Source organism: Heteronotia binoei, chromosome 12 (assembly GCF_032191835.1).
Source record: "Heteronotia binoei isolate CCM8104 ecotype False Entrance Well chromosome 12, APGP_CSIRO_Hbin_v1, whole genome shotgun sequence".
Classification (NCBI taxonomy): Eukaryota; Metazoa; Chordata; class Lepidosauria; order Squamata; family Gekkonidae; genus Heteronotia; species Heteronotia binoei.
The window spans coordinates 56822381-56845571 of NC_083234.1; the positions used below are offsets into that span (position 1 = coordinate 56822381).

General features: G+C 44.2%; 1 protein-coding gene across 3 annotated transcripts in view; it reads right to left on the minus strand.

The window, feature by feature from the left end:
* SLC31A1 (solute carrier family 31 member 1) overlaps positions 1–23191 on the minus strand; it is a 34932-nt gene continuing 11741 nt past the window's right edge. For 2 of the 3 annotated variants that reach the window (XM_060251493.1, XM_060251491.1), the window contains 4 exons: positions 5941–6120; positions 4837–4909; positions 3382–3550; positions 1–984 (listed from right to left, as the gene is read on the minus strand). In XM_060251493.1, coding sequence (XP_060107476.1) covers positions 783–984; positions 3382–3550; positions 4837–4909; positions 5941–6075 — 579 coding nt within the window. In that variant the 5' untranslated portion in view covers positions 6076–6120 and the 3' untranslated portion in view covers positions 1–782. Of the gene's footprint in view, positions 985–3381; positions 3551–4836; positions 4910–5940; positions 6121–12212; positions 12340–23191 lie in introns of those variants that run through there. The other variant, XM_060251492.1, reaches the window with a different exon arrangement.

The window sequence follows — 23191 nt, forward strand, 5'->3', positions numbered from 1 at the left end:
TTTATTTAAAATAGGATTTATTTTTTAAAAATAAGATTGTGGATTTATGCAGCTAGACACAGCCTGCAAATGTCACACACTGACCCCAGAACAACACACAGGTGATGTGTAAAGCCCACAGCTGTTTGGGGAAAGCAGCCATTAGGGCTCTGCTGCATCAGAGACAGCCTGATTGTACCTAGGGCTAAAACCAAGCCAGCATCACCATCTGGTAGGGGGTGGGGGCACACAAAGCTAACCTTTGCTCTAGAGCAAACAAATGATCAGGAGCGCCTTGCACTAGATAGCAGAGGTCTCTGCTGTGGAACCCCGGAGAAGTACTTCTACTAAGATGGCAGTGGCTTTTCAGCTCCCATCAATAGCAGATCAAAACCTTCTCGATAAGTTCCCCCCCCACCACCACCTTTTGGCAACCCAAGCTTGAAGTATTAAAAAATAATGTAGAACTAATTATTTTCTATGTTAGCCTGCTAGCTAATTAAATCATGGTGGATTCTAAAACATAAAAAAAATCAAAAAACCCAGTAATTCTATCTATTATATAAGCCAGCTATCCCCAGTAAACCACTCCTTGGGACAATGGATCCCTTCCCAATAGCAGGAAGCCACCTCCTCAGGGAGGAGTGGGAAACAACAGGCATGGCAGGGGACGGTTCACACCCCCAGGAAGTTATTAAGAGAGCACCCCACAGCTTTTGTTGGCACATCTTCCAGTGAGCTTGGGGGTGATCCTTGTCCTTCCAGAGGTTACAGGGAGAGGCTCAGAAGACCCACTGCCAATGTTAATGGCAATGCTCTGTGATATCCACCACTACCGCCTTTTTCCAGCTGAAGAAGAAGTAGCCTGTACCCGCACCTGCTGCCACAGCAATGCAGAGGTAGGCATTGTAGGTCATGAAGATGAGCATGAGGAAGTAGCTCACCACCACTTGGATTATGTGCAGCACTGTCTGGAAGATGTGAGGGAAGCTCAGCATCTGTTGCCTGTGGAATTGGAAAAGGGGGCCGGGGAAGGGAGCAGAAAGAAGCAATCAGCGATTAAAGGCAGCAACTGGATCAAGAAAACAGCAGCAGAACCAAAGAAGCATTTTGTAGATTTTTGTTTTATTTTCTTTAAGAGAAATCTGTGGGACTCAAAGCTTGCTTACTGTTTTGAGACATTTGGTCAGCCCTAATATATAGTACCACGGTTTCTGGAATCCTAGAATGAAAAGTTGAAGGATGTGGCATCTGTCACTCACATCCTCCTGCCATCCATCTTAGACTACTGCAACATGGTCTACTTTGAGCTGCCTTGGGGGAGAAATTGATTGGAAACTGCAACAGCTCCAGAATGCAGCAGCGAGGACTTTTACTGGGCCTTGTGAAATGACAGAGGAAAAGATCCAAGTAAAACCAACAGACTATATTAAAAATAAGCAATGTCACAATCTAAATGATCATAAAAATACATATAAACTATTAACACATTATGCTGGGCAATAACTATGAATGTGCTGAACAGTATAAATGTGATCATGGCAGAATAACTATATTGTAGAACATGTCATACTGACGAAAGAATATTACTGACAAGTTCCCTGGGCTCTTCATTCATTTCATACAAGTTAACTTATTGATGACTCCAAAGAATTCTTGGAGGCTAGTGATTGCATGCCTGAAATAAATATATTACTACTACTCTATTCACAAAGAGGAATGACTAATAATTAAGAATTGATATCTGAAGAAGTATGGGATGATTCTGGAGCCCAGGAACTCAGTTATATCCATTATTTAATATACCATGTTAATTTGTTCTGCAGTATACTTATGCCCTATTATGATTATAGTTCTGTCTACCGCTCAGCATATATTAATACTGTTCTATATATATTTTTACCATAATGTCCATTGTTACATCGCTTATTCCTTAATATAAATTGTTTTTACTTGGGCCATTTATGATTTATTTATTATTCTTTACTAAATTGGATTTTAAACCTCCCTCCACTGTAAAAACAGAGCTCAGGGCAGTGTACATCATGGAATAAATTTATAATGCATAATTTAAAAAAGGTAAAGGTAGTCACCAGTAGTTTCCGACTCTGGGGTGATGTTGCATCATGACGTTTTCATGGCACACTTTTTTACGGGGTGGTTTGCCATTGCCTTCCCCAGTCATCTACACTTTAACCCCAAGCAAGCTGAGTACTCATTTTACCGATTTGAACCCAACTTCTGCCAGGATCGAACTCAGGTTATGAGCAGAGCTTGGACTGCAATACTGCAGCTTACCACTCTGTGTCACGGGGCTCTTTTACATAATTAAAAACAATGAAAAACACTGAATGTTCCTTCATGTAAAAAGGCTCCCTAGCATAGTACAGAGAGGTTCTATATCCTCTTTACTTGCTGTATTAGTTTTCTGTCTGTGAGGAAACTATAAACAAAGGGAGCATCCCAAAATGTGATCCTCCATCTCAAGTCCCGTAGCTAGAATTTGGAAGGTCAAGGGGCCTTTGATTTTTTGGGGGGGCACTCCCTCAACCCATAGCCACTCTCATGGCCACCCTGACCTACCATCACACTGGCTGGTGCCCCACACAGCCAGTATTAAACTTTGTTGGCCTTAAAGGAGCCACCGGACTCAATTTTTGTTCTATTACTTCATACCAACGCTGCTACCCACCCAAATCTGTTTCTGTTCCCAGAACCCTCAAACTCCCTACTGCCCACCCCCACCGATAACCAATTTTCAAAAACTTGAAATTGCTCTGGCAAGTATGTGGATGGGAGATCTTGGAATAACAAAGTTGGGAGGGCGGGGGTGTGGGTGTGAAAATTAAAGCAAACTACAGGATGGTCACCTGAAGCAATGGAAAGCAGAACTACCTTTAGTCCTCTTATTCAGTGGGTTTACTCCCAAGATATTGGGCTACCAACCTCCTGGTGGGGCCTGGAGATCACCCAGAATTACAACTGTTCTCTGGACTACAGTGATAATTTCCCCTGTACAGACTGGCTTTTTTTGGCGGGGGAGGGATGTGGACTTTACATGCCACTGAGCTCCCTGCCCTCCTCTGGAATCCCATCCTGGGTTAAAGGGCCCGCTGATCAGCTGATTGGCCCGCAGCTCTTTTAACTGGAGGGGGAGGCTGGGGACTGCTTCTGCCCCCTGCCCTATGCTCCAGGATGCAGCAGAAGCCCCGGGGGCTGTTTGGGGGTCCCAAGTCAGGGGGCTTCACCCAGAAGTCAGAGGGATGTGCCCCCACAGGTCCCCTCGTAACTATGGGTCTGCTCCATCTGCAGTTTGAAGTGGTACCAGTTCATTATAGCACATCTTTCAATTGTGTGCATGAATCCAATCAACATTTCTCAAAGACAGTAACATCTGCTCACCCAACCGTTTTGTGCGTCTCCATCAAGACAGTACCATTTGGTCCTGGGACGGGCATGGAGTTGTAGCGGATGCTGACCTGTGACTTCCGAAGGAGGCTCTCTCGGGCAATCTTCAGACCCTCATAGAACATGGCGAGGAAGAAGACAGCCACAAATGCACCAGCCATTTCTAACACAAAAAGGGATGAAAGTCAACCACTCCATCTGTCTTCTTGTGAAGACAGTGGCATCCAGGTCCACCAGGAAAAGCACCATTAATCTGAGGGTCCAGTTAGCCACAATGATTGCTCAGAAACATGGAACCCAGCACCCCATTCCATGTTATTTGAAAGGGGAGCATAGTAGTTTCCCGACATATTTTTCTTGCTTTTAAAGCCCATGTGTCTCAGTTATCAGAAGGCCAGACTTAACAAACAGCGCTAGTCAGTCTGGCCTTTGTTATGACTCACAAGGAGGGCTGAGTGACCGAGTGCTATAGTCAGCACCTTTCCTCTTGAAATAAAATCTTGAGGCACCTTGTGGCACATTTATAGCAGCCTGAGTTTTTGTAGACAATAGCCTACTTTGTCAGATGTATCAAGTGAACAAAAAATATCAGCAGTACGTCGTTATCTATGTTACATGCACACATACCTACAGGGGCTTGGAGGATGACGCAGGGGAATAAGATTTTGAAAAAGATGAGATTGGAGAAAATAAGAGATCCCAAGGGCTCATATATAACACAAGGTTTATTTAAAGTTCTGGTCACCGGGCATCAGGATCCAAGGAGGAGGCAGATAGGGAGCAGACACATCCAGCCTGGAAGGATGGTGTGCAAGCTGCGTAACATCACATGTGGGATAAATTACTGCTTGCAACAACCCACTCACCCTGATCCCAGTTAAGGTCTGAAGATGCAGAGCCGAACATATTAATGAGCTCCAGCTTTGCATCCTCATGCTGTATCTGATGGCTTCCTCTCTGCAACATCTTTTGCTGAAGAATATATGAAGCTTCCTTATTCTGAACCAGGCTCTTGATCTGTGTAGCTCAGCAGCTCTGACTAGCAGCAGCTCTCTAAGGACTTGGGCACAAAATGGTCTTTCCAGACACTTGCTACCCAGGATAATTCGGTATCTTTTGCTTCAATGCACAGCCACATAGGCTATTTGAGTGCTTTCTCAGCTGCGTTCTCAGTTCAAGACACACTCCCAAGGAGTCCGCCTGGACTCCACACAACCAAAGCATGATCCCTAGAACACACTGCAATATCCTCCACGTAACACTGGAGTTCAATGGCAGAGATTTATGGGTTCCTCTGCACCCAAGTCATCATGGAAAGGATTCCCTGAAGTCTCAAAGCCAATGCTGTAGCAGAGTTAAACCAGGAAAGAATGGCATTTTGCAAGACTTTGGTTGAGGCCACCTGGTTATTTTGACCTCTTTCAACATCATGCAGGCTAATTCACTCACCTCCAGCTGTGTTGATGACCAGCCCAGAAAACAGCAAAGGCACATTCTTATAGCTGAAGTGGAAGGTCATTTCCTGCACAAAAGATAGAAAGTCACCTTAATGCCCTGATACAAAGCCTTGCACACAGTAAGGGCTTTTGGCATCATAGCTTCAAATGAGGAGCTGAGATTGCAGTCTCTGGGCATGTACAAATTTACTGACCTAAGAACTAGAGTGATTACTCACCACCCTAGTTTTCTCCCACTTGATTCGTAATGTAGTATGTGCATGCATGTGTGAAGGGGGTGGAGGACATTTCCACATCTGCAACAAAACGATGTATCTGAAATAAGGATAGCCAACATCTCTTTGCCACAATTTTGGGCTGGCCAAGACAGTGTGACTCTGACCCTCTTTCAGCTTATGGAAGAGACAGAGTCCAACTGCATCACTAGCTGAGAAATCTTTCTGGGTTATAGTGCTTCTGATGGTAAACTACTTTTTTCCACTTTAGGTTGGAGCAGGTGGCACGAATGCATACACTAGGATAATAGACATACTACCAGAGAACACATTTAAGACAGATACCCATGTCCATCTCATTGCCAGGGCCAATTCTATTCTCTAGATAATGGGGGCCAGAATGTATTTGGCTGCCCAAACTGCTCACCTCATAAATGATCAGGCTTCACAATAATGTTGGTATCAAACAAACAGTAAAATCTTCATATTAATCTTAATATAATATATTATCTGTATATAATATAATATAAAATCTTAAACACAAGCACTCAGCTGTAGCTAAAACCAAAGATGAACTATTAGAATGTGGGTTATTTCTTACAAGTTCAAAAGCGAAGGCCTACCAAAAACTCTGGGAAAATGTTCTTTCCTCCATTCCCCCAAGACTCCCCCTCCCATTTTTCCAACTGAAAAACTGGGAACTTTGGAGAGCATCTGTGAGCAAGAGAGACCCAGTGGGATGTGAGGTCCACTGGTCACAAAAGAAGGTAAGAAGGGGCGGTTCTAAGACTTTCAACAGCTCCTGCATATACCTCTGCCGATTGCCTCCTAAGATCCTTTTAGTACAAAAGATGCATCAGGCAGAGGGTTGCTCTACTCACCATCATCATTCCTCCACCATGTGAGTGCTCTGACGATGACGTTGTGTGATGGTGTGCGTGAGGATCAGAGGTGATCATCGCCGAGTCATTCATCTGATGGTCCGTGTGTGCCATGTGATTATGCTCGTGTTGCATCCTGGCTTCTGAAGCACCACAGAAGGCAGATGATGTTAAGGGAGCCTGGAAGAAACAATAATAGTCATCAGAAAGAAACAGAGAATCTGATTACCTCCTGAAAAAGCAGCTTTAAGAATCTGAAGGCTCCTTTGCCCTTAGATCAAGATATTCTGAATATCAGCCACAACAGAGTGCAACATTCAATTTATGTTTTTAAATAAAAACCAAGTTTCCAGACAAAAGGAAGCAACATAAATGCCAGTGGTCTGGAGAAGCATATAAAAGATGCAGTGGTTGCATTGCGGGGGGAAAAAGACTGAGTAAAAGTCCTTACCACCCACAGGACCTCTGAAAAAATATCTATTAGATATTTAAGAGACAGAGAAATACACTAGACTTTTGTAACCACTCTTATTTAGGAGGCAGGAGAACTTCAAACCAGGAAACTGTATCCAAACTCTGCACACCAGCCTAGAGTGTTGTGCATACAGGTCCCTCTGACTTGATGACTAGAATTCCTGTTCAGCCAGAAGCTATGAGCTAAAAGCTGAAAACACCTGGAGGAAACAGAAAGAGAGTTCTCTACTTTTTCTGTTCACACTTTTATCCTACAGAAATTATCATTACTGCAACCTTCAGGCCACAAATAGCATGCACAATGCACATGTGGTGTATGTTCCTCTTGCCTGGTTACCTTGGAATAATAACCTCTGCTGATTGCCTCCTAAGATCTTTTTAGTGCAAAAGATGCATCGGGCAGATATCTCCAGTGAAATAGCTGTAGGGAGATGCAGAACAAGAGAGCCAGTGATGCTGCAAACTCTGGCCTTTGATTTGCTCACAGCTGCCCTTCTGTGCTTGTAGACCCCTCCCGTTAGAAGTCAGCAGCATTTACTGCTTCCACACCCACATCTTGCTGCTGCAGCATCCTGTAGAGCTATCTAAGGTCCTTTAGACCTGGGAGAGGAAGCCAAGGTTGTCCCATGCATCTTGATCACAGCAGGAGAAAAGGGGCACTGCGGTGACATGGTAGCCATCTCTTCTGTTCTTTGTCCCTATGGATGGTACATAGTTCTTTTCTAGAGCTGGGGAAATCAGGGGAAGGCTATCCAAGCTGCCTTTCAGTTGTTAAAGGCTAGAAGCTGCAGTCAGTTATAGCTCTTGGTAGCAGGGAAGGAGGGAAGAGATGCAGGAAGGCTGGTGATGGTAGCCGAAGACATCAAGGCAGGCAGGAAACCTCTCTGTAATATTCTACAGAGGTTGCTGGAGACATACTGACCATGAAAAAGACTGAACAGAAATCCAGTGAACCGGTGATGCAACAAGAAAGACCTCATTTTAATCAAATTGGTGTTGGGAAGCTGCAGATATCTCCAACACAACAATAAATAAGGTTAACTGTGCAGCTGCAGGGTTTAATTGTGCCCACTGCTCATTTTAAATTGCATCAACTCAAGAATCAAACGGGCAAAAGGTTCGTTCTCTCCCCACTTGCCTAAAAGACAGCTGTACATTTTATTGAGAAGAGAGCCCGACAATTGCATTAGTGCAAAGAATTAACCAACAGCCAAAAGGTCCCTGACTGCCTTTGGCAATCTAGTTCTCAGAACTTGAGCTTCCCCTTGTATCTTCAGAATGGCACTAGACGGGAGGTGATAAGCACAGAGAGGCTGCAGGTAGAAATCCACATAATTGCATTACCGCTGATTAAAGGGGCAGGAAAATTGGCAGCTGACGAGGGAAGGCGGAAATTTCACCACCAAGCATTCAGAATACCAGGGACACAAGCAGGAGCTGCTCAAAAGCTTATTACCTAGTGGCTCTTGATGTATGGGTTTGTAGCCTCTGACTACACAGTAAGCCTGAAAGCATCATGGCTCTTGCCTCTTGACTACAAAGAGAGCACCAGTGCTGGCAGCTGCTGGGAAATCTAAGAAACAGGACATGGCTGGAAGCCCAACATGACCTATTACAACCACCTTCATTTGTTAAGTGATGCCTGTAATACAGCTTCTAATGGCAGTTCTGACAACCCTGCAAGGTAAGCCAATATTACCTTCATACTGAGGAAGAGGCCAGTGTGTGCTTATTATTATAATGGTCCTTAGAACCATCATACAGAAGAAGAGGCCGGTGAGGAAACAGTGTCTAGCCTTTTAAAAGGAGATTATCTCACCAAAAGAGACTGCTTACAAAATCCTCTCACCACTCCATCCTACCCTAAGATGGAAAACTGCAAGTATCAGTGATTCACATTCTGATCTCACTGCACTCCAGCCTATGTTGCAATAACTACAATTCTCAAAGACTCATACTGAACTAAGTACTCAGCAATCCAAACATATTTTAACACAAATAAGGAGAAAAATGTGTTTTCTATCATCAAAAATATATTCTATTCTCAGCAGTAAATGAACTAAGAAGCTAGTAAAGATGGGTAACAGGGCACAGTTTCCTGCCTGCCCCAGTCATAGTCAGGCAACTCAGTGAGTTAACCAGATGGGAAAACCACAGAAACAGGAATTAGAACCACCCAAAACACACTGCACAGTGCTGAGCATACATGCGTACATATCCAATGCTCCCTGCATGTGGAAAACTAGTAGGTCAGGAAAGACTAGTTTCACCACCTACCACTAAGCCTACAGCAGCTGCTGAAATCTGCCGAAATTTACTATCCAAATCTGCTGCTGCAACACCTGGTCCAGAGTGGCTGCTGATGTCCTCCTTCGATATGGCTGGGCCTGAACTGGCTTCTTTAGTCCTACTGCTCTGCATCCAGGCCTGCAGCAGTTGACAGAACCCGGGGCCACCGGGCTTGGAGCGGCTGTCGGCATTCACTGCTGAGCTGGAGGGGCTCCTTAACTGCATTGTCTGCTCATGTGTAGACAACGCAATTATATTTTGGTGGGGATTTAACCCCCCTATGTATTTTATTTTTTATTTCAGTTTTTTCTGCAAACTTGGCAAAAGACCGCCAAGTTTGCAGGAAAATCTGTTGTCATCAGTGTGGCCTCAATCCACAGAGGCAGGTAATCACATCTCTATTAGTATATAGTCTCGTGCCCTGCCCATGAGAATTGCTGTGGGGGAGGCTGAGGCTGGTGAGGCTCTCAGTCCCACCACCTACCACTCAGTAGGTGACACTGCCTGTGCCCAAAGCAGCTGCTGGCATCTGCTGCACCTAGGTCCAGAGAGCCAGCTGGTCTCCTTCTCTGCTGTGGCTGGAACAGCAGTAGCTACCAGCATTCTCCTCCTCTGTGCCCAGGCCCACAGCAGTTGCCACTATCCAACACTGCTGAGCCCAGAGCAACTGCCAGCATCAATGCGGAACTCAACTGGCTTCCTAACTGCGTTATTTTGCACATGCGCAAACAATGGAATTCTATTCTGGAGGGATTAACCCCCCCTTTTTATTTCAAACTTTCCTGTCAACTTAGGGAGTCCACCAAGTTTTAAGAAAAATTTATAGAGCCTTAGTGTGGCCTCGACCCACAGATTTGGGAGGGGCATATGTGACTAATAGTATATAGATAGTGTCATCTTTTACATGAGCGGGGGAGGGGGCATTGTCCATGCTCCAAGAAATTTACTATCCAAATTTTAGCAGTGAGCATGAAGAGGAGACACAAAAAAGGGAAGAGGCCAGGGTAACAAAGACTGAATGCCAGCAAATGCAACACTACCAACTTGGGCTTTATTTCAATAGGGATGAAGGTTAAATCGGCTTAGTCAAAGGTTTCATGAGAAAGTGGATTTTGAAGGTCCATGGCATGAAGTTTCAACCTGAAACCATATACACCCACACACCATAGTTCTCCATGAGCTGCAGTCCCTCCAACACTAAAAATTAGCAAGACTAATAATGCCATTCTAAGCAGGACTACTCAGAATTCTACTCAGGTCTATTCAATGGGGCTTACTCTCAGGAAAGTGTTCTTAGGATTGCACCGTAGGTCAGTGGATAGGAGTCCAAAGACAACAGTGTTCAACCAGACACTCAGCAGTTAATGGGACAATAGCAGCACTAACAGGGATGTAGCTTTGTGTGCGAAAGGCTGAGCAAAAATGCTATTTTCCCCCTCCCCCTCATCCCAAGGTCTGAGTCCTATCTAGTGACATCCTAGTCAATATTCCAAGGGTATTTCAGGAAGCAGCTTGCAGAAGCAAGCCACAGGAGAGCACAAGCAGAGCTGCACGTTCCAAAGCAAGGTGGTGCCCTTTGAACAGGAAGCCCACAGAGTATGGCCATTACTGGCTCTCCTGGGCAGAACTTCAATAGACCTGGCAGTCTAACTAAACCCACTGGGTAGACTTCAGGGGGTTCCACCCATAAAAAAACATTTGCTCTTTCCTCACTCAATCTGTTCTGCACATTAGCAGGAATTACAGACAAACATTCACATCAGGCGCTAAACAGTTTCCACAGCCAGCCAAACCATCTTTTCAAGATGTGCTCACAAGCATGCTAAGGGTTGTGCAGGTTCCGCAATCCTGAGAATAGAAGCTGGAACCAACTACTTAATTCAGCAGCAGAATCTCAGTTTTTAACACCTTCCTACCCCATCCAAGTGCTCATAAAACTGAAAAACATGGGTTTGGAAGTAAATAAAAAACACTCAGTGAAAATTCAGGAGGAATTAGCTGAGCTGGTCTCTGATGTTGGGAAGCCCTGCTCAACTCCTGCCCTCTTCCCGTGAACAGCAGAATTTATTTATTTACTTCACTTATACCTTGCCCTTAGCAGAATAAGTTATTAGGGCTAAAACACTGATTAAATTGATTATTTAACTATTTTGGTTTGCTAAAAATAAGCAGACAAATGAAGTCGGATTTAATTTGTTTCAGTGTAAGTACTTAAAGACTCAGCAGATGGAAAGCACCATCTTAAAATAGATATTCCTCTGGTGAGAGAAAGGAGGAATGCTTCTTCTAAGATGATGCCTGCACCACAAACATGCATCATCTAAAAACTAGGAATGCTTTTTTCTCTACAACTATTTTTTCTTGCATGCAAAATTTAAATCATTACTGAATCAAAAAGAGCTCATGTAATTACTCAACTAAAGCTTCTTTAATTAGATGATAGCCTCAGTAAACATTTTGTACTGGTCACATCAATCACAATTGCCTTTTAGTGCAGAATTTTTGATAGCCAGGATCTAGAGAATCAAAGGACTAGTTCTGTGAGCTGTGGACAAATACCTCTCCCCAAAACACCACATGGCAAACTGCCTTTGTAACTAAGAGGAATTTCAAAAGCAGTTTGCAAGACAGAACATTGTTCATCTGTTTCAAGGACAAACATTCCACTGTGCATACAAAAACCCTTGGATGACTCTCATGTAAGCATACTTTGGATTCTCACCAATATATATAAATGGAAGGAAAAAAACACCAAACCCCAACACTTCAGCCTTCAGCAGCCAAACAAGCTATTTCAATGTGTATTAGTTAAAAGGGAGCCTGCTGAACTACATATTTGGCTAGATTACAGCACAGTACAGTGCTTCAGATAAATAAACACAAGGAAGCTTCCCTCCCTTAACACAATACCTTGAAAGAAGCACAAACCAAGGGTTCTTGTACTCTCACAGCACTTACAAATGCAGAACACAATAGGATGGTTTAGACTTTCACACAAGGATAAAACTTAATCATTACCCACAGTTCTTCTCAGGTTTCCATTGTGCCAGGTCATTTCAACCCCCACACCTGAAGCCTTGATCTATGTCCAAAGGCTGGAAAACTTCAGCCTTCAGCAGCCAACATCAGCCTTTCTGGAAGGCTGCTGGGAAGCAAAAGTGAGTGACTGCAGCACGAAGTTTATCCTTCACATTCTCCCTGGACAGGCAATGTGTGCTGGACATGGGGTGATCCCAAGATGATGCATATAATTTTTAATGGTTTGTTAACATTTAGATCTGTCTACAAGGAAGACAACAAGCACACACATACTCCTACAAAAGGTTTTCTCCTGAGAAAAAGAATGCAGTCAAACCTCCAACAGATATTAGTCAACATCCAGTGCTCCTCTCCGTTAACTCTGACCCATCTTCCCATCATACATGCAGGACTAGAAATAACAGCTTTAAGATGCTGATGAGGCACTGGCAGCCTCTCTTCAGCTGACTGCCAAAAGACATTGTTCTTACCTCTGTTCAAGCTCTGTTCAAACTAATTTTCTACAAGCCAAAAAGCCCAGATGGAGCCAAACATGTAGTTCATTCACTAACTCACTAGCTGCAATGAATACCATAAGCCCAGCATCATGAGACCAGAATGCTGCTCACAGTTTATTCAATTTCCTGAAACCCTTTGGCAAGTTTAACTGCTTCCTCTCCAAAGCAAACACCCTCTTTACCTGCTGATCAAATATTCCCCCAGAGTTGCAAGAAGAGCTATTTACAGGAAAAGGAATAACAGGGGTTTACTTGTATGTATCCACTATGGCAAATACACAGAAAACACAAACAAGGAAGAGAAAAGGGACTTTGCCTCCTTAAATCTGGAATGCACGTCGCATATTTTCCAATCTCTTTACTTCCTTTTATTTTACAGACGGCACTGCCTTTTTCATGCCCTTTCCCTTCCCATGCTCTTTCCTTTCCCTCCTGGATCCAGGGCTTTTTTTAAAAAGCAGGAATGCACAGGAACACAGTTTCAAATGGCTTGATGTCAGAGGTGTGTGTCCTGATATGCAAATAAGTTCCTGCTGGGCTTTTTCTACACGGTAGAAATTTAGACTACAAACTTCTTGAAGCATGAGCCATCCTTTATGAGACATTCAGAACACAACTATGTACGTTTTGGGCAGCGTGAGATTAATAACAAACCACAGGATCAAATGGAAAAGTTGCAACTCTTCATTCATGTATTTGTCCCATTCACATCCACTCTTTATGCATGTCCAGTTGAAGGGACTACATAGAAATAAGGCTGGGGAAGAAATAGGGTTTAGCTTTTACCCCTTGCTCATTTTGATGCAGACTCCCACCCCACCTCTCACTCACCCTACAGACATTAACTGGGCCCATATCAAACATGGCTGTCCCTTTCACATCAAATTTTACATAAGAGATTGGTATAGCTGAACCTTTAAAACAGTAATTTGTTAGCAGGGTATCAATTATTGGAAGAGTATGAGGAAGGTATACATGTTCTGAAGCCCTCCACAGACCTAGGAGAATACTGTCTCCATGTACAACAGTGGCTATGGTCAACCAGCCTCTCCCTACATTAGTCCCTGCCTATACCCAGCCCATGGGTTATTTCACAACACCAGTTCTTCAGGCTTGTGGGTGAATGTCCAGCTCCTCCCTGGTTGGATCACTCCAGCCTTCCAGTCCTTCTGAGCTTTTAGGGTGTGAGCTACAACCTTCCCTGGCCATAAAGGGGCTTTTACTTTTGCCACTGCTAATGGAGATGCCCAGGATTCAGTTAAAGAGGTACTTACACCAAGATTATCTTTGCCTATACTAAACATGAGGCAAAACTTGAATGCAGTCAACTGACCACCCTCCCAGCTCTACCAGACATTCTCTCATAACCTCACTGAATCCAGTCCCCCTAAGGAAAAAATACAATCAATATATGTTGTGTTAGTTCACAGTGCAGAACAGCAGGACTTTTAAATTATCTCCTTCATTAGAATACCCTGATACTGTTTCCTTTGGGTTGTGCCTGGAAACCGAAGTCCAAGAGCACCAGATTGCACATGAGCGCTGCTTTCTATGACACCTACAACAAACCACCAACTCAGGAATTAAGTATGATGCACCATAACAGTGCAGAATACACTACAAGGATGTACCTCATAATTAATGGGCAGTTCATGTTCTTCTCTGTAAAAGCAATCCACAGGGCTATGTTCAGTTTTAGGCACAAGTTGGTCAAGTTTATTTTTATTTATTTTATCAAATTTATATCCTGCCCTCCCCTGATGGGCTGACAAGTTAAGGTGGCATTCAGACATCATTTCATTATTCTCCTGTGCTATACCTTCACATCTGATGCTTTTATTTATTTATAAGCCACTTTTGACCCCAATGGTGACACAAAAGTAGCTTGCAAATTCATTCTTCCCTCCCCTATTTAATCTTCACAATGATCCTGTAAGGTAGGGGAGAGGGAGAGACAGACAGACAGGGAGAGACAGACAAACACAGACAGGCAGGCTGGCCCAAGATCTCCCAGCAAGCAAAGTGAAGATTCAGTCCTGGATTTCCCAGGTTCTACTCTGGCACTCCAATTGCTACACCAGCAGATAATGATGTACATGAAGAGCACTGCTCTTATCCCTATTTCAGAGAGTCTAAGACTGAAACTCATGAGACTTTCCAACCCCTTCAGCAACAGACACACGGTTAAAATTGAATCTTTGGCCACAGTCCCCCCACTTTCATCTCGTTCTAAACTTTTCCTTTAGAACACAGGACTTCAGAAAACACAGATCAGGCCATGGGCCATCAATTCTTTGGAAATGTCATCTTGTCCAGAATATGGTGGTTAGGTTTTTGAGCAGAGCCTGCTGAAAACAGCCACAGAACAACCAGTATCTACAAATGTTCACAGGGTCCAGGCACAACTCAATATGCTGGTCAGTGACCTTTAAAATACTAAACTTTCTGGGACCCAGGTACTTTCTTCCATATGAACCTGGCCAGCCACCAAGAGCAGAGGTCCTTTGCTTTGTGCGTGGAACTACTAGGGTCGGGCATCCTCTGCAGTGATAACCAGCATACTGAGTTCCCTCCTAATGAAAATCCATCGGGTGGCTTCCCATCTTTGCTTTCTGGTACCAATTACAGCCCACTCACCCCAATTTTTTTTGGTTGGTATTAAGTTGGCTGCCTTGTAAATGGGCTGTGTTTGTTTCAAGTTTATTTTAATTCACAGGAGTTGCTTCTGCCTGTAGCTGTGTTTTTCACTCTTGACTATTCCTACACTTTAGATTTATTCTTTAAGTTTTCTTTTGCAGTTCACCATGAATACATTTGTGAAGGGGCAGCAACAAAGTGCTGTAAATAAAATAATTCAAATTCTTCATTTCCAACAATGAGTACAGTTATGTTTGTAGAAAGCTCACAAGAAAAACATAATGCAACAGCCCCTCCTTACAATCCCCCTTTTCTTTCCCGCAGATGTGACTTTTAGTTGGATATGCTAGGGACTGAACTTGAGATCTCCTACATGACAAGTGGATGCTCTACCACTGAGCCATGTCCACATCTGGCAGTACCTCCTAGAACAATCTTCCCACTAAGGGCATTATGGCACTTGTTCCAGCCCATACTGCAATGACAGATGCTGCCTCTCCTGATCCACTAAGCCTGGGAAAGCCAGAACATGCAGCCATGGTAAACACTGCAGCAGTCACTTTCTGAACAAGAAAATCAGCTGTAATCTTATCTGGCCTTTTCTAAAGCTAGAAATTTAGGAGGACAGGATGGATGCTCATTCTTTCCATCTGTAGACCAAAAATCAGAAGCCAAGCTAGTGATGTGGGGGGAGAAAGATGTCACACTCCATCTCATAATGAGCAAGAGGTTCCTGAAGTCTGAAAGTTTCAGAAGGCAGGAAGATTGATAAAATTAACACCAAAGATCATGTCTGCCATCAGGTGTGGCAGGATCAGACAAGCACAAAACCCACACTATCAGCGGCAAAGCAAGGCTGCAAGAGACTCAAGGGCTTCTTATCCTGCTGCTCCACAGAATACTATGGCTATTCCTCCCCCGGAGGGAACAGCACAAGCCTACCTGATTATGTTACCAAATAGCACCCTGGGCAAGGACAAAGCTATCCTGAAGAAAGACATGCTGTGTAGGCATGGGCACACGCTGGGAAACCCCTGTTCAGGGCTTGTGAACCAGGCAGTCTAAAACTGAACCCTGAACTGAACTGCAGAGCAAAAAACCCACCTGAAATGGTTCAGGTCCCCTTGGTGTCATCCAGAAGTGACGCATGCACACGGGGGGCAAAAACTCAGTGAATGTTTGGGGGAGGTCCTTCCCCTGGACCTCAATTCACAGTTTGCAACATGGGCAAAGTCTCACCCAGACTTTGGCTCAGGTCTGTGCCCATCCCAAACGATGTGGGAGAAGATCCATCTCCATGCATCTGCAGAACCACTGCTACTAGCTCCCAATGCACCAGATTTGTTTTCTGAAATGTGGCTCTTAACCTTTTCCATCTATTCAAACAAAGTTTCTTCACATTAAAAACAGGAAAAAATGCAATTATCCCAAGTGTTTTAATAATATTGATTAGTGGACTGGCAACAACTGGGCACCACCTCCCTAATTTCACAAGGAGCCATGGAGAAAAAATAACTATGTACACTCAGTGTTTTAGAGTCATTCACTTGAGTGTCATTCACTTGCCATAACAATTTGAGGTATTGCAACAGGCTGCAGCAATCCAGCTGGCAAGGTCTAGCTCTGTGGCCCATATTTGACCCCAGAAAAGAAGTTAAACCTGTTTCCAATAAGGTTCAAGTGAATCTTTCCAGCATCACAATAATACAAGAGCAGTTTTGGTTCTGGCTGACACAGGGATGGTCACTGGCTGTCTGCAGGCCAAATCCAGCTTCCAATCCCTTTTCTAGTTCTAGGATAAATGGAACTCAGAAATAGAGTTGGAAGAGACCTGCAGGGCCATCTAGTCCAACCCCCTGCACAGTGCAGGAACTTCACAAATACCTCCCCCAGTTCCATGCCCAGAAGATGGCAAAAACATCCAGGATCCCTTGACAAACTGGGCTGGAGAGAAATTGCTAACTGCCCCCAAAGTGACAATCTGCACTTCCCTGGGCATGTAAGAAAGGGCCACAAAAACTAAGCACTGATGCAACTCCTTTCAGTGGAGAATGAGAAGGTATCCCAGCAGCCTCTAAATGACTTTTCATTTCCCAGTGGAAGGAGTGCCTATCAGGGCATTCATCCCACATGCTGGACTTTCCTTCGTCACATAAATCAAGATAAATGAGCAGACATTCTGACCCCAATGCAAATTGACTGGGATCAATTTGAACTGATGTGGTTAGTTATCTGCCATTACTAAGGCACTGGGTGGGAGGAACTTAGACATCTGAGCTAGTATAGTCAAATGGCTGGGAACCATAAGTCCCTGGTTCAAGTATCACCCCTGATCCAAGTGACTACTAAGAGCTTGCTTGGTGGCCTCAAGAAAGCCTCACAGATGGGAATACACAGTGGCTAACCTGACAGGACTGTTCTAAGAACTATGAGAATAGTGTACATAAAGTGCTTAAGAAGAGTCAAAATGTGGCACAACAATGCTTATTTTACTCATCTTAGGTCCCATTTACAGAGAAAGATTTTTGTCTGTCTTCTCAGGAGCCATTCGAAACACAGTTTGAATTTCTAATGTTTTCTCCCCCAGATTTGAATAGTACAGGCTGGCAGGAAAAAGCACAGTAATATTTTTGCTATAGCAACCTCTTGTGCAACTCTGAACTCTGGAGCAGCAAACAGCTTTGTTTTGGCATAGCAAAGCTGATAGGCAAACAAATTAGAGAGTATTTTTTAATATGTAAGTCCAATGCTTGCCAGGGGCAGATTTGTGACGAACAGGAGCAGCAAGTAGCAGAAGGTCCCCCTTCCACCCCACCCCTTTAGATGGTTTGTCTGTTCAACAATATTATTGCCATGGGGAACTGGCTGGGTGAGAGACTTCTCCAGGTGCTGGCATTTACAGAAAGGAGACAGGAGTAGGACAATGAGGATGTAGCATGAGGTAAAAAGTACAGTGGGGATGGGACACATCAAGTAAAACTACTAAAATAGCTAACTGGAGCAAATCTTTGGGATTTCCGCATCCCTGGTACCAACAGACAGTTTCAAAAGATCAGCAAGGAAGAATTATTAGAACAGGCCAGACAGTATCTAAAATTGGGATGGGTAATTGTTACCAGTGCATACTAAAGAACAAGAGGCCAAGCACATTGGCAGCTCCTCTTCACATTGTATAGCTACCATTAGCTCAGGAATATGGGTTTTCCAAGGGAATGTCCTGCTTGATCCTGCAACAAGCTCCTGAAACATTTTGCTTCTAAGAAAGGGCTTATTATAGTTGTACACTTTGAAGAGTTTAACTAGCAAGCTTTTGCCAAGGTTTTTTTTTAAAATGCAAAGGGCCACTGCTTATCTTTAGAGTACATAATTGTATATAATAAGGCCTCAGGCACAGTCTCCAGCATTTTTACTCAATGGGCCCCTGTGGCTATAAATCTAGTATGTCATAAACCCAATGGTTCTTTTAAAGCCCTTTTTTGTCATGCAATAGTCTGTTACATTTAAATCAGAGACAGCAGAATAGCATCAAGTCTTCTCTTCTTTTAGATGACACATTAAAATATTTTTATTCCCTCAGTGTTCCTAATGATTGATTTAGTGCTTCAGACTTTGTTTAACAAATGCTCTTCTATTTTGCTAGTGAATTGATTCCAAGCACATTAAGTGAGCCTTGCACAAGAACTCAAGGAGCATTACAGTGATGTTAAAACATATCCATAAAGTGTACATAATACAAACTATAACTAAAATGCAAACCACAACATTTTAAAATCTGGACCTCTTGCTCAGCTTTAGCTGGTGGCTGAGAAGGCTCATCTTTACAGCTCAGTCTTACAGACATCCTTCCTAACACATTCTGTAACTTAGTGGCTACTACCAAAAATGCCTTTTATTTACCTACATGACCTAATAGGCCATAATCTAAAGAACACAACTGGGGCTTTGTGCCCTTGCTTGCTACTTAAGTTTTTTTCAATTGCTTTATAAGTTGGGTTGGGGGGGGCTTTACTGAGTGTAAAAGGAGGGATGTGCATTTTCTAAACAAATTTAGCTGCACTCACTTCCCCCTGTGCCACAACTCTACTAATCTGTCTCACTTACTCAATAAAGGAATACTTTGCAAACAGTAACCTGATATCAGGACCATGAAGAATCTCTGCCTGAGACCCTGGAGAGCTACAGCCAACCAGTACCAAACTAGATGGAACAACAGTCCAAATCCTGGTAGGCAGCTCCTCATTTTCCAAGCCAAATCCTGGTAGGCAGCTCTTTCTCATTTTCCAAGCCACACTGGAATAAACAGAAAACTGCTCCTATAAATTCCTATATTCAGACTAACATCATACACTTTTGTTGACTTCAGTCTTGTAACAGCCTTCAAATGTTCCCCTCCTTCTATTTGTCATGGGTATGGGCTTATGTTGGGAGATTATGATACAATAACAGCAAGGCCATTATTGTGACAACTATATGGCCACAATAGAGACACAGCAATGCCCAATGACTAAAACATACTTGGCATTACAACAGTGCCACTAGGAAGTGTGGACATAGCTCCTTTTTCTTTCCGGTATTCCCAACCATTCAACCCCAAGCATAGTCCCTAGCCACAGTCTATACACACAGGTCCTAGGTTCAATCCCCAGCATCTCCATTTCAAACATATTTCGGGTAGAAATTTATACCAGCCCAGCTATACTTGCGTACTTCTGGCGGAACAGACAATAACTGAGCTAAACAGATCATCCAAATCAATTTACTAAAGACAGTCTCATAAGTTCATAAGATATATATCAACTACTGATTGATGTATGGGTATTAATTGCTCCATGGTATCAGGACAACTCATTCATAATATACAAGAAAAAAATTACAGGAGAAAGCAAATGTACTGGATTGAAACGGAAGAAAAACCTTTCCTACTCACAATATTAATTTCAGGAGAATTATCTCCAATACCTTTTATACAGGAGCATGAATGCTGATTGTCAAGCCTTACAAACACAGAGGTATGGACAAAGACTTGGCAGAAAGTGTCGGAGCGGGAGTAGCAGAGTGAGGGAGATGACTTGCCCGACACAGGGCTTCAGGAAAGAAAATCAGGCAGACACGTGCAACTAGTGCCAAAAGGTGTATTAACATATATACACAACAAGTGCTCTCTTGTGCAGTCTATACAATATCACCTCCACGGACAAAGTGCTTCGCCTAACCACCATCTCACAGGGAGAGACCTGTGTGATGCACACACAGATCATATATAGTCCAAGCAGCCAATCCTGGCCGTGCTGACTCAGCAGATTGCATCACTTGGCTTCTGCCGGCTCAAGCCGGTCTGCTGATCAGGTCACTGTGACCTAGCCTGGCAGCTAGATCACCAGCTGTCATACTGTAGCTGTCAGACTGGGTTTATGTAGATTCTTGCTCCAACACACCTCCTAATCTATTTAAACCCAGTATACCCAAACACTTTACACAGTTTTCATGTTCACTTGCAGTTAAACATTTCGTGAATATATCAGCGGCATTCTCATCCGATGTACACTTTATTATTTTTATGAGGTTTTTAGCCGCTGCTTCCTTCACATTTTGGTACCTGATAAGTATATGCTTGCTTTTCCCTCGAGCAGCTTGGTTCTCCGTCAGTTCTTTGGCTGCTGAGTTGTCAGTATATACTGAAACTGGCAAATTTACAGGTATGCTGAAGTCCCTCATCAGTTGTACTGCCCACTCTAGGTTAAGTACACATTCGTTTATGGCACCGTACTCTGCCTCACACGTGCTACATGCCACCAGGGTCTGCTTGGTGGCTTTCCATACTACTAGGGCATCTCCCAGAAATATTCCGATTCCTGTAGTTGATTTTGCCTTGGGCCGGTCCCCCCAGCTTGCGTCAGCATAGGCGCGTAGTTCAGGTTTTTCTCCTACTCTGAGGGATAGCTTACGTTCTATTGTGCCGCTGAGGTAACGTAGTACTCTTTTAGCCGCCACCCAATCTTTGTGGTGGGGTTCAGCATTTTTCTGGCACAATATATGTACCGCATAGCTGATATCTGGCCTGGTCCAGCACGCTAGGTGCAATAAGGACCCGATCAGGGACTGGTATAATGGTATATTCTTGAATATCTCACCTTCAGGTTCCTTGCTATAACCTGTGGTCATGGGTGTTTGCACACTGCTAGCTTCGTTCATACCATACTGAGCTAGCAGCGCTCTCACTTTGTTGCTCTGGGACAGTTCAAAACAACCATCGGCCCTCCTCGCTATTTCCACCCCTAGGTAGTAGCTCACTGGCCCCAGGTGCTTGATAGTGAACAGCTTACTGGCTGTTTCTTGAAACCATGCTAATTGTTGGTTGGAGTCCACTAAGACAATCAGATCGTCCACAAAGATGAGGACTATCATTCTGGACTCTCCCACCACCCTGCTAAACATGCAAGGGTCTGCCAGATGCTGGTTGAATCCTACTTTCATTAATGCTGACTTCAAACACTTGTACCATGCGTGTCCGGCTTGTTTCAAACCATACAAGGCTTTGTTCAGTTTTAACACACCACTCCCACCATCAAAACCGGGGATTTGTTCCATAAACAGCTCCTGGTCTAAGGGGGAGTTCAAATAGGCTGTCTCGAAGTCAAAGTGATGGGCTTGTTGCCCCGTACTTCCAGCCTTACACAATGCTGCCCTGAGGGTTTCAGCTTTTAAAGTGGGGGCAAACACTTGCTGATAATCCAATCCCTTCCTTTGGCTGAACCCTCTGGCCACTAACCTGGCCTTTCGTTGCACGGCTCCATTTGCGTCTTTCTTTAACCGGTAGGTCCACCTACAGGAGATAATGTTCCGGTTGCCCGGCCTTAGCACCTCAGTAAACACTCTGTTTTTCAGCAAGGAATCATATTCCTTCTGCATTGCGGCAAACCATGCTAGCCTTTCTTTACTATCTAGCTTCAGCACCTCCTCGTATGTTTCAGGTTCAGGGGTGCTGACTTGGTTTGCACTTGGGAACCCGTATCTAGCAGGAGGGATGCCTTTTGTGGCTCTAGCCGACACCCGTGGCCCTGTGCCAGGATTCGGCTCACCTTCTCCAGCCCCACTGGGTGCCACCTCCTGGGCTGGGTTTCTGGGCTGCGCTCCAACATTCTTATCAGTACTTGGCAGCATTCCCAGGTCTCTTTCCGTAGAGTGCAATCTTGCCCAGCTGGACTCACTAAATCCAGCGGACCTACTAAAGGTTAGCTTCGCCCGCTTATCACAAAAGCGATATGATTTGGTTTCTGGCTGGTAGCCCAGAAAGGTTAGGCTCACTGCCCGGTCACCTCCTTTCCTTCTATGTTTCAGAGGAATATTCACCCAGGCTTGGGTTCCAAATACCCTCAGAAAGCTCAAATCTGGGCAGTGGTTATATAGCCGCTTATAAGGCAAATCATTTACAGGCTTACACCAAACCCTATTATGTACGTATGCCGAGCAATGCATCGCTTCCGCCCAATAACGAATTGGCAGCTTTGCATCCTCGAGCATGCTGTGCATTAATGTTTGTAACACGGCGCCTGTTCGCTCGGATAGCCCATGTTCTTGGGGCGTTGCTGGGTTCGTCAGACGGTGGGCGATGCCCTTGTTCTCCAGCCAACGTTTCATCTGGTTAGATAAGAATTCCCCCCCTCTGTCGGTTTGTACAGCCAGGAGATTAACCCCTAATTGTCTCTCCACTGCTTTGACCCACTTGGTGAATGTCTTATACACCTCAGACTTATGCACCATGGTGAAAACCCACGCGTACCTCGTGTGGTCGTCGGTGGCCACCAAGCAGTATCTCCTCCCCGACAGACTCTTTGGCAATGGGCCAATAACGTCTAAATGGACTAGTTCCAGGGCTCGTGTGCTTTCCCTTGAGCTTTCTTTAGCAACAGCACACGCCTTGCTTTTGGTCTTCTTGCAGACCTGGCAATCCAAGTAACATTTGCAAGGATTTACTTTCAAACTAGGCACAAGCTCCAGGGTTTTCTTTAACGCCCTAAATCCGCAGTGCCCAAGTCTCCTATGGAGCAAATGTATACAATTATTGTGCACAGGCTCATTCGACACCTGAGCCACCTGGGCACAATCACTCTGGACCACATACAGTTTACCTTCCCTCTTTCCTGTCACAAGCAACTTTCCCCCACCTCCCAGGATTTTGCAGCAGGTTTTCTCAAATCTCACCTGGTATCCCTGGTCAAACAGTGTGCTAACACTCAACAGGTTAGACTGCAGTGAGGGTACTGTCGGAGCGGGAGTAGCAGAGTGAGGGAGATGACTTGCCCGACACAGGGCTT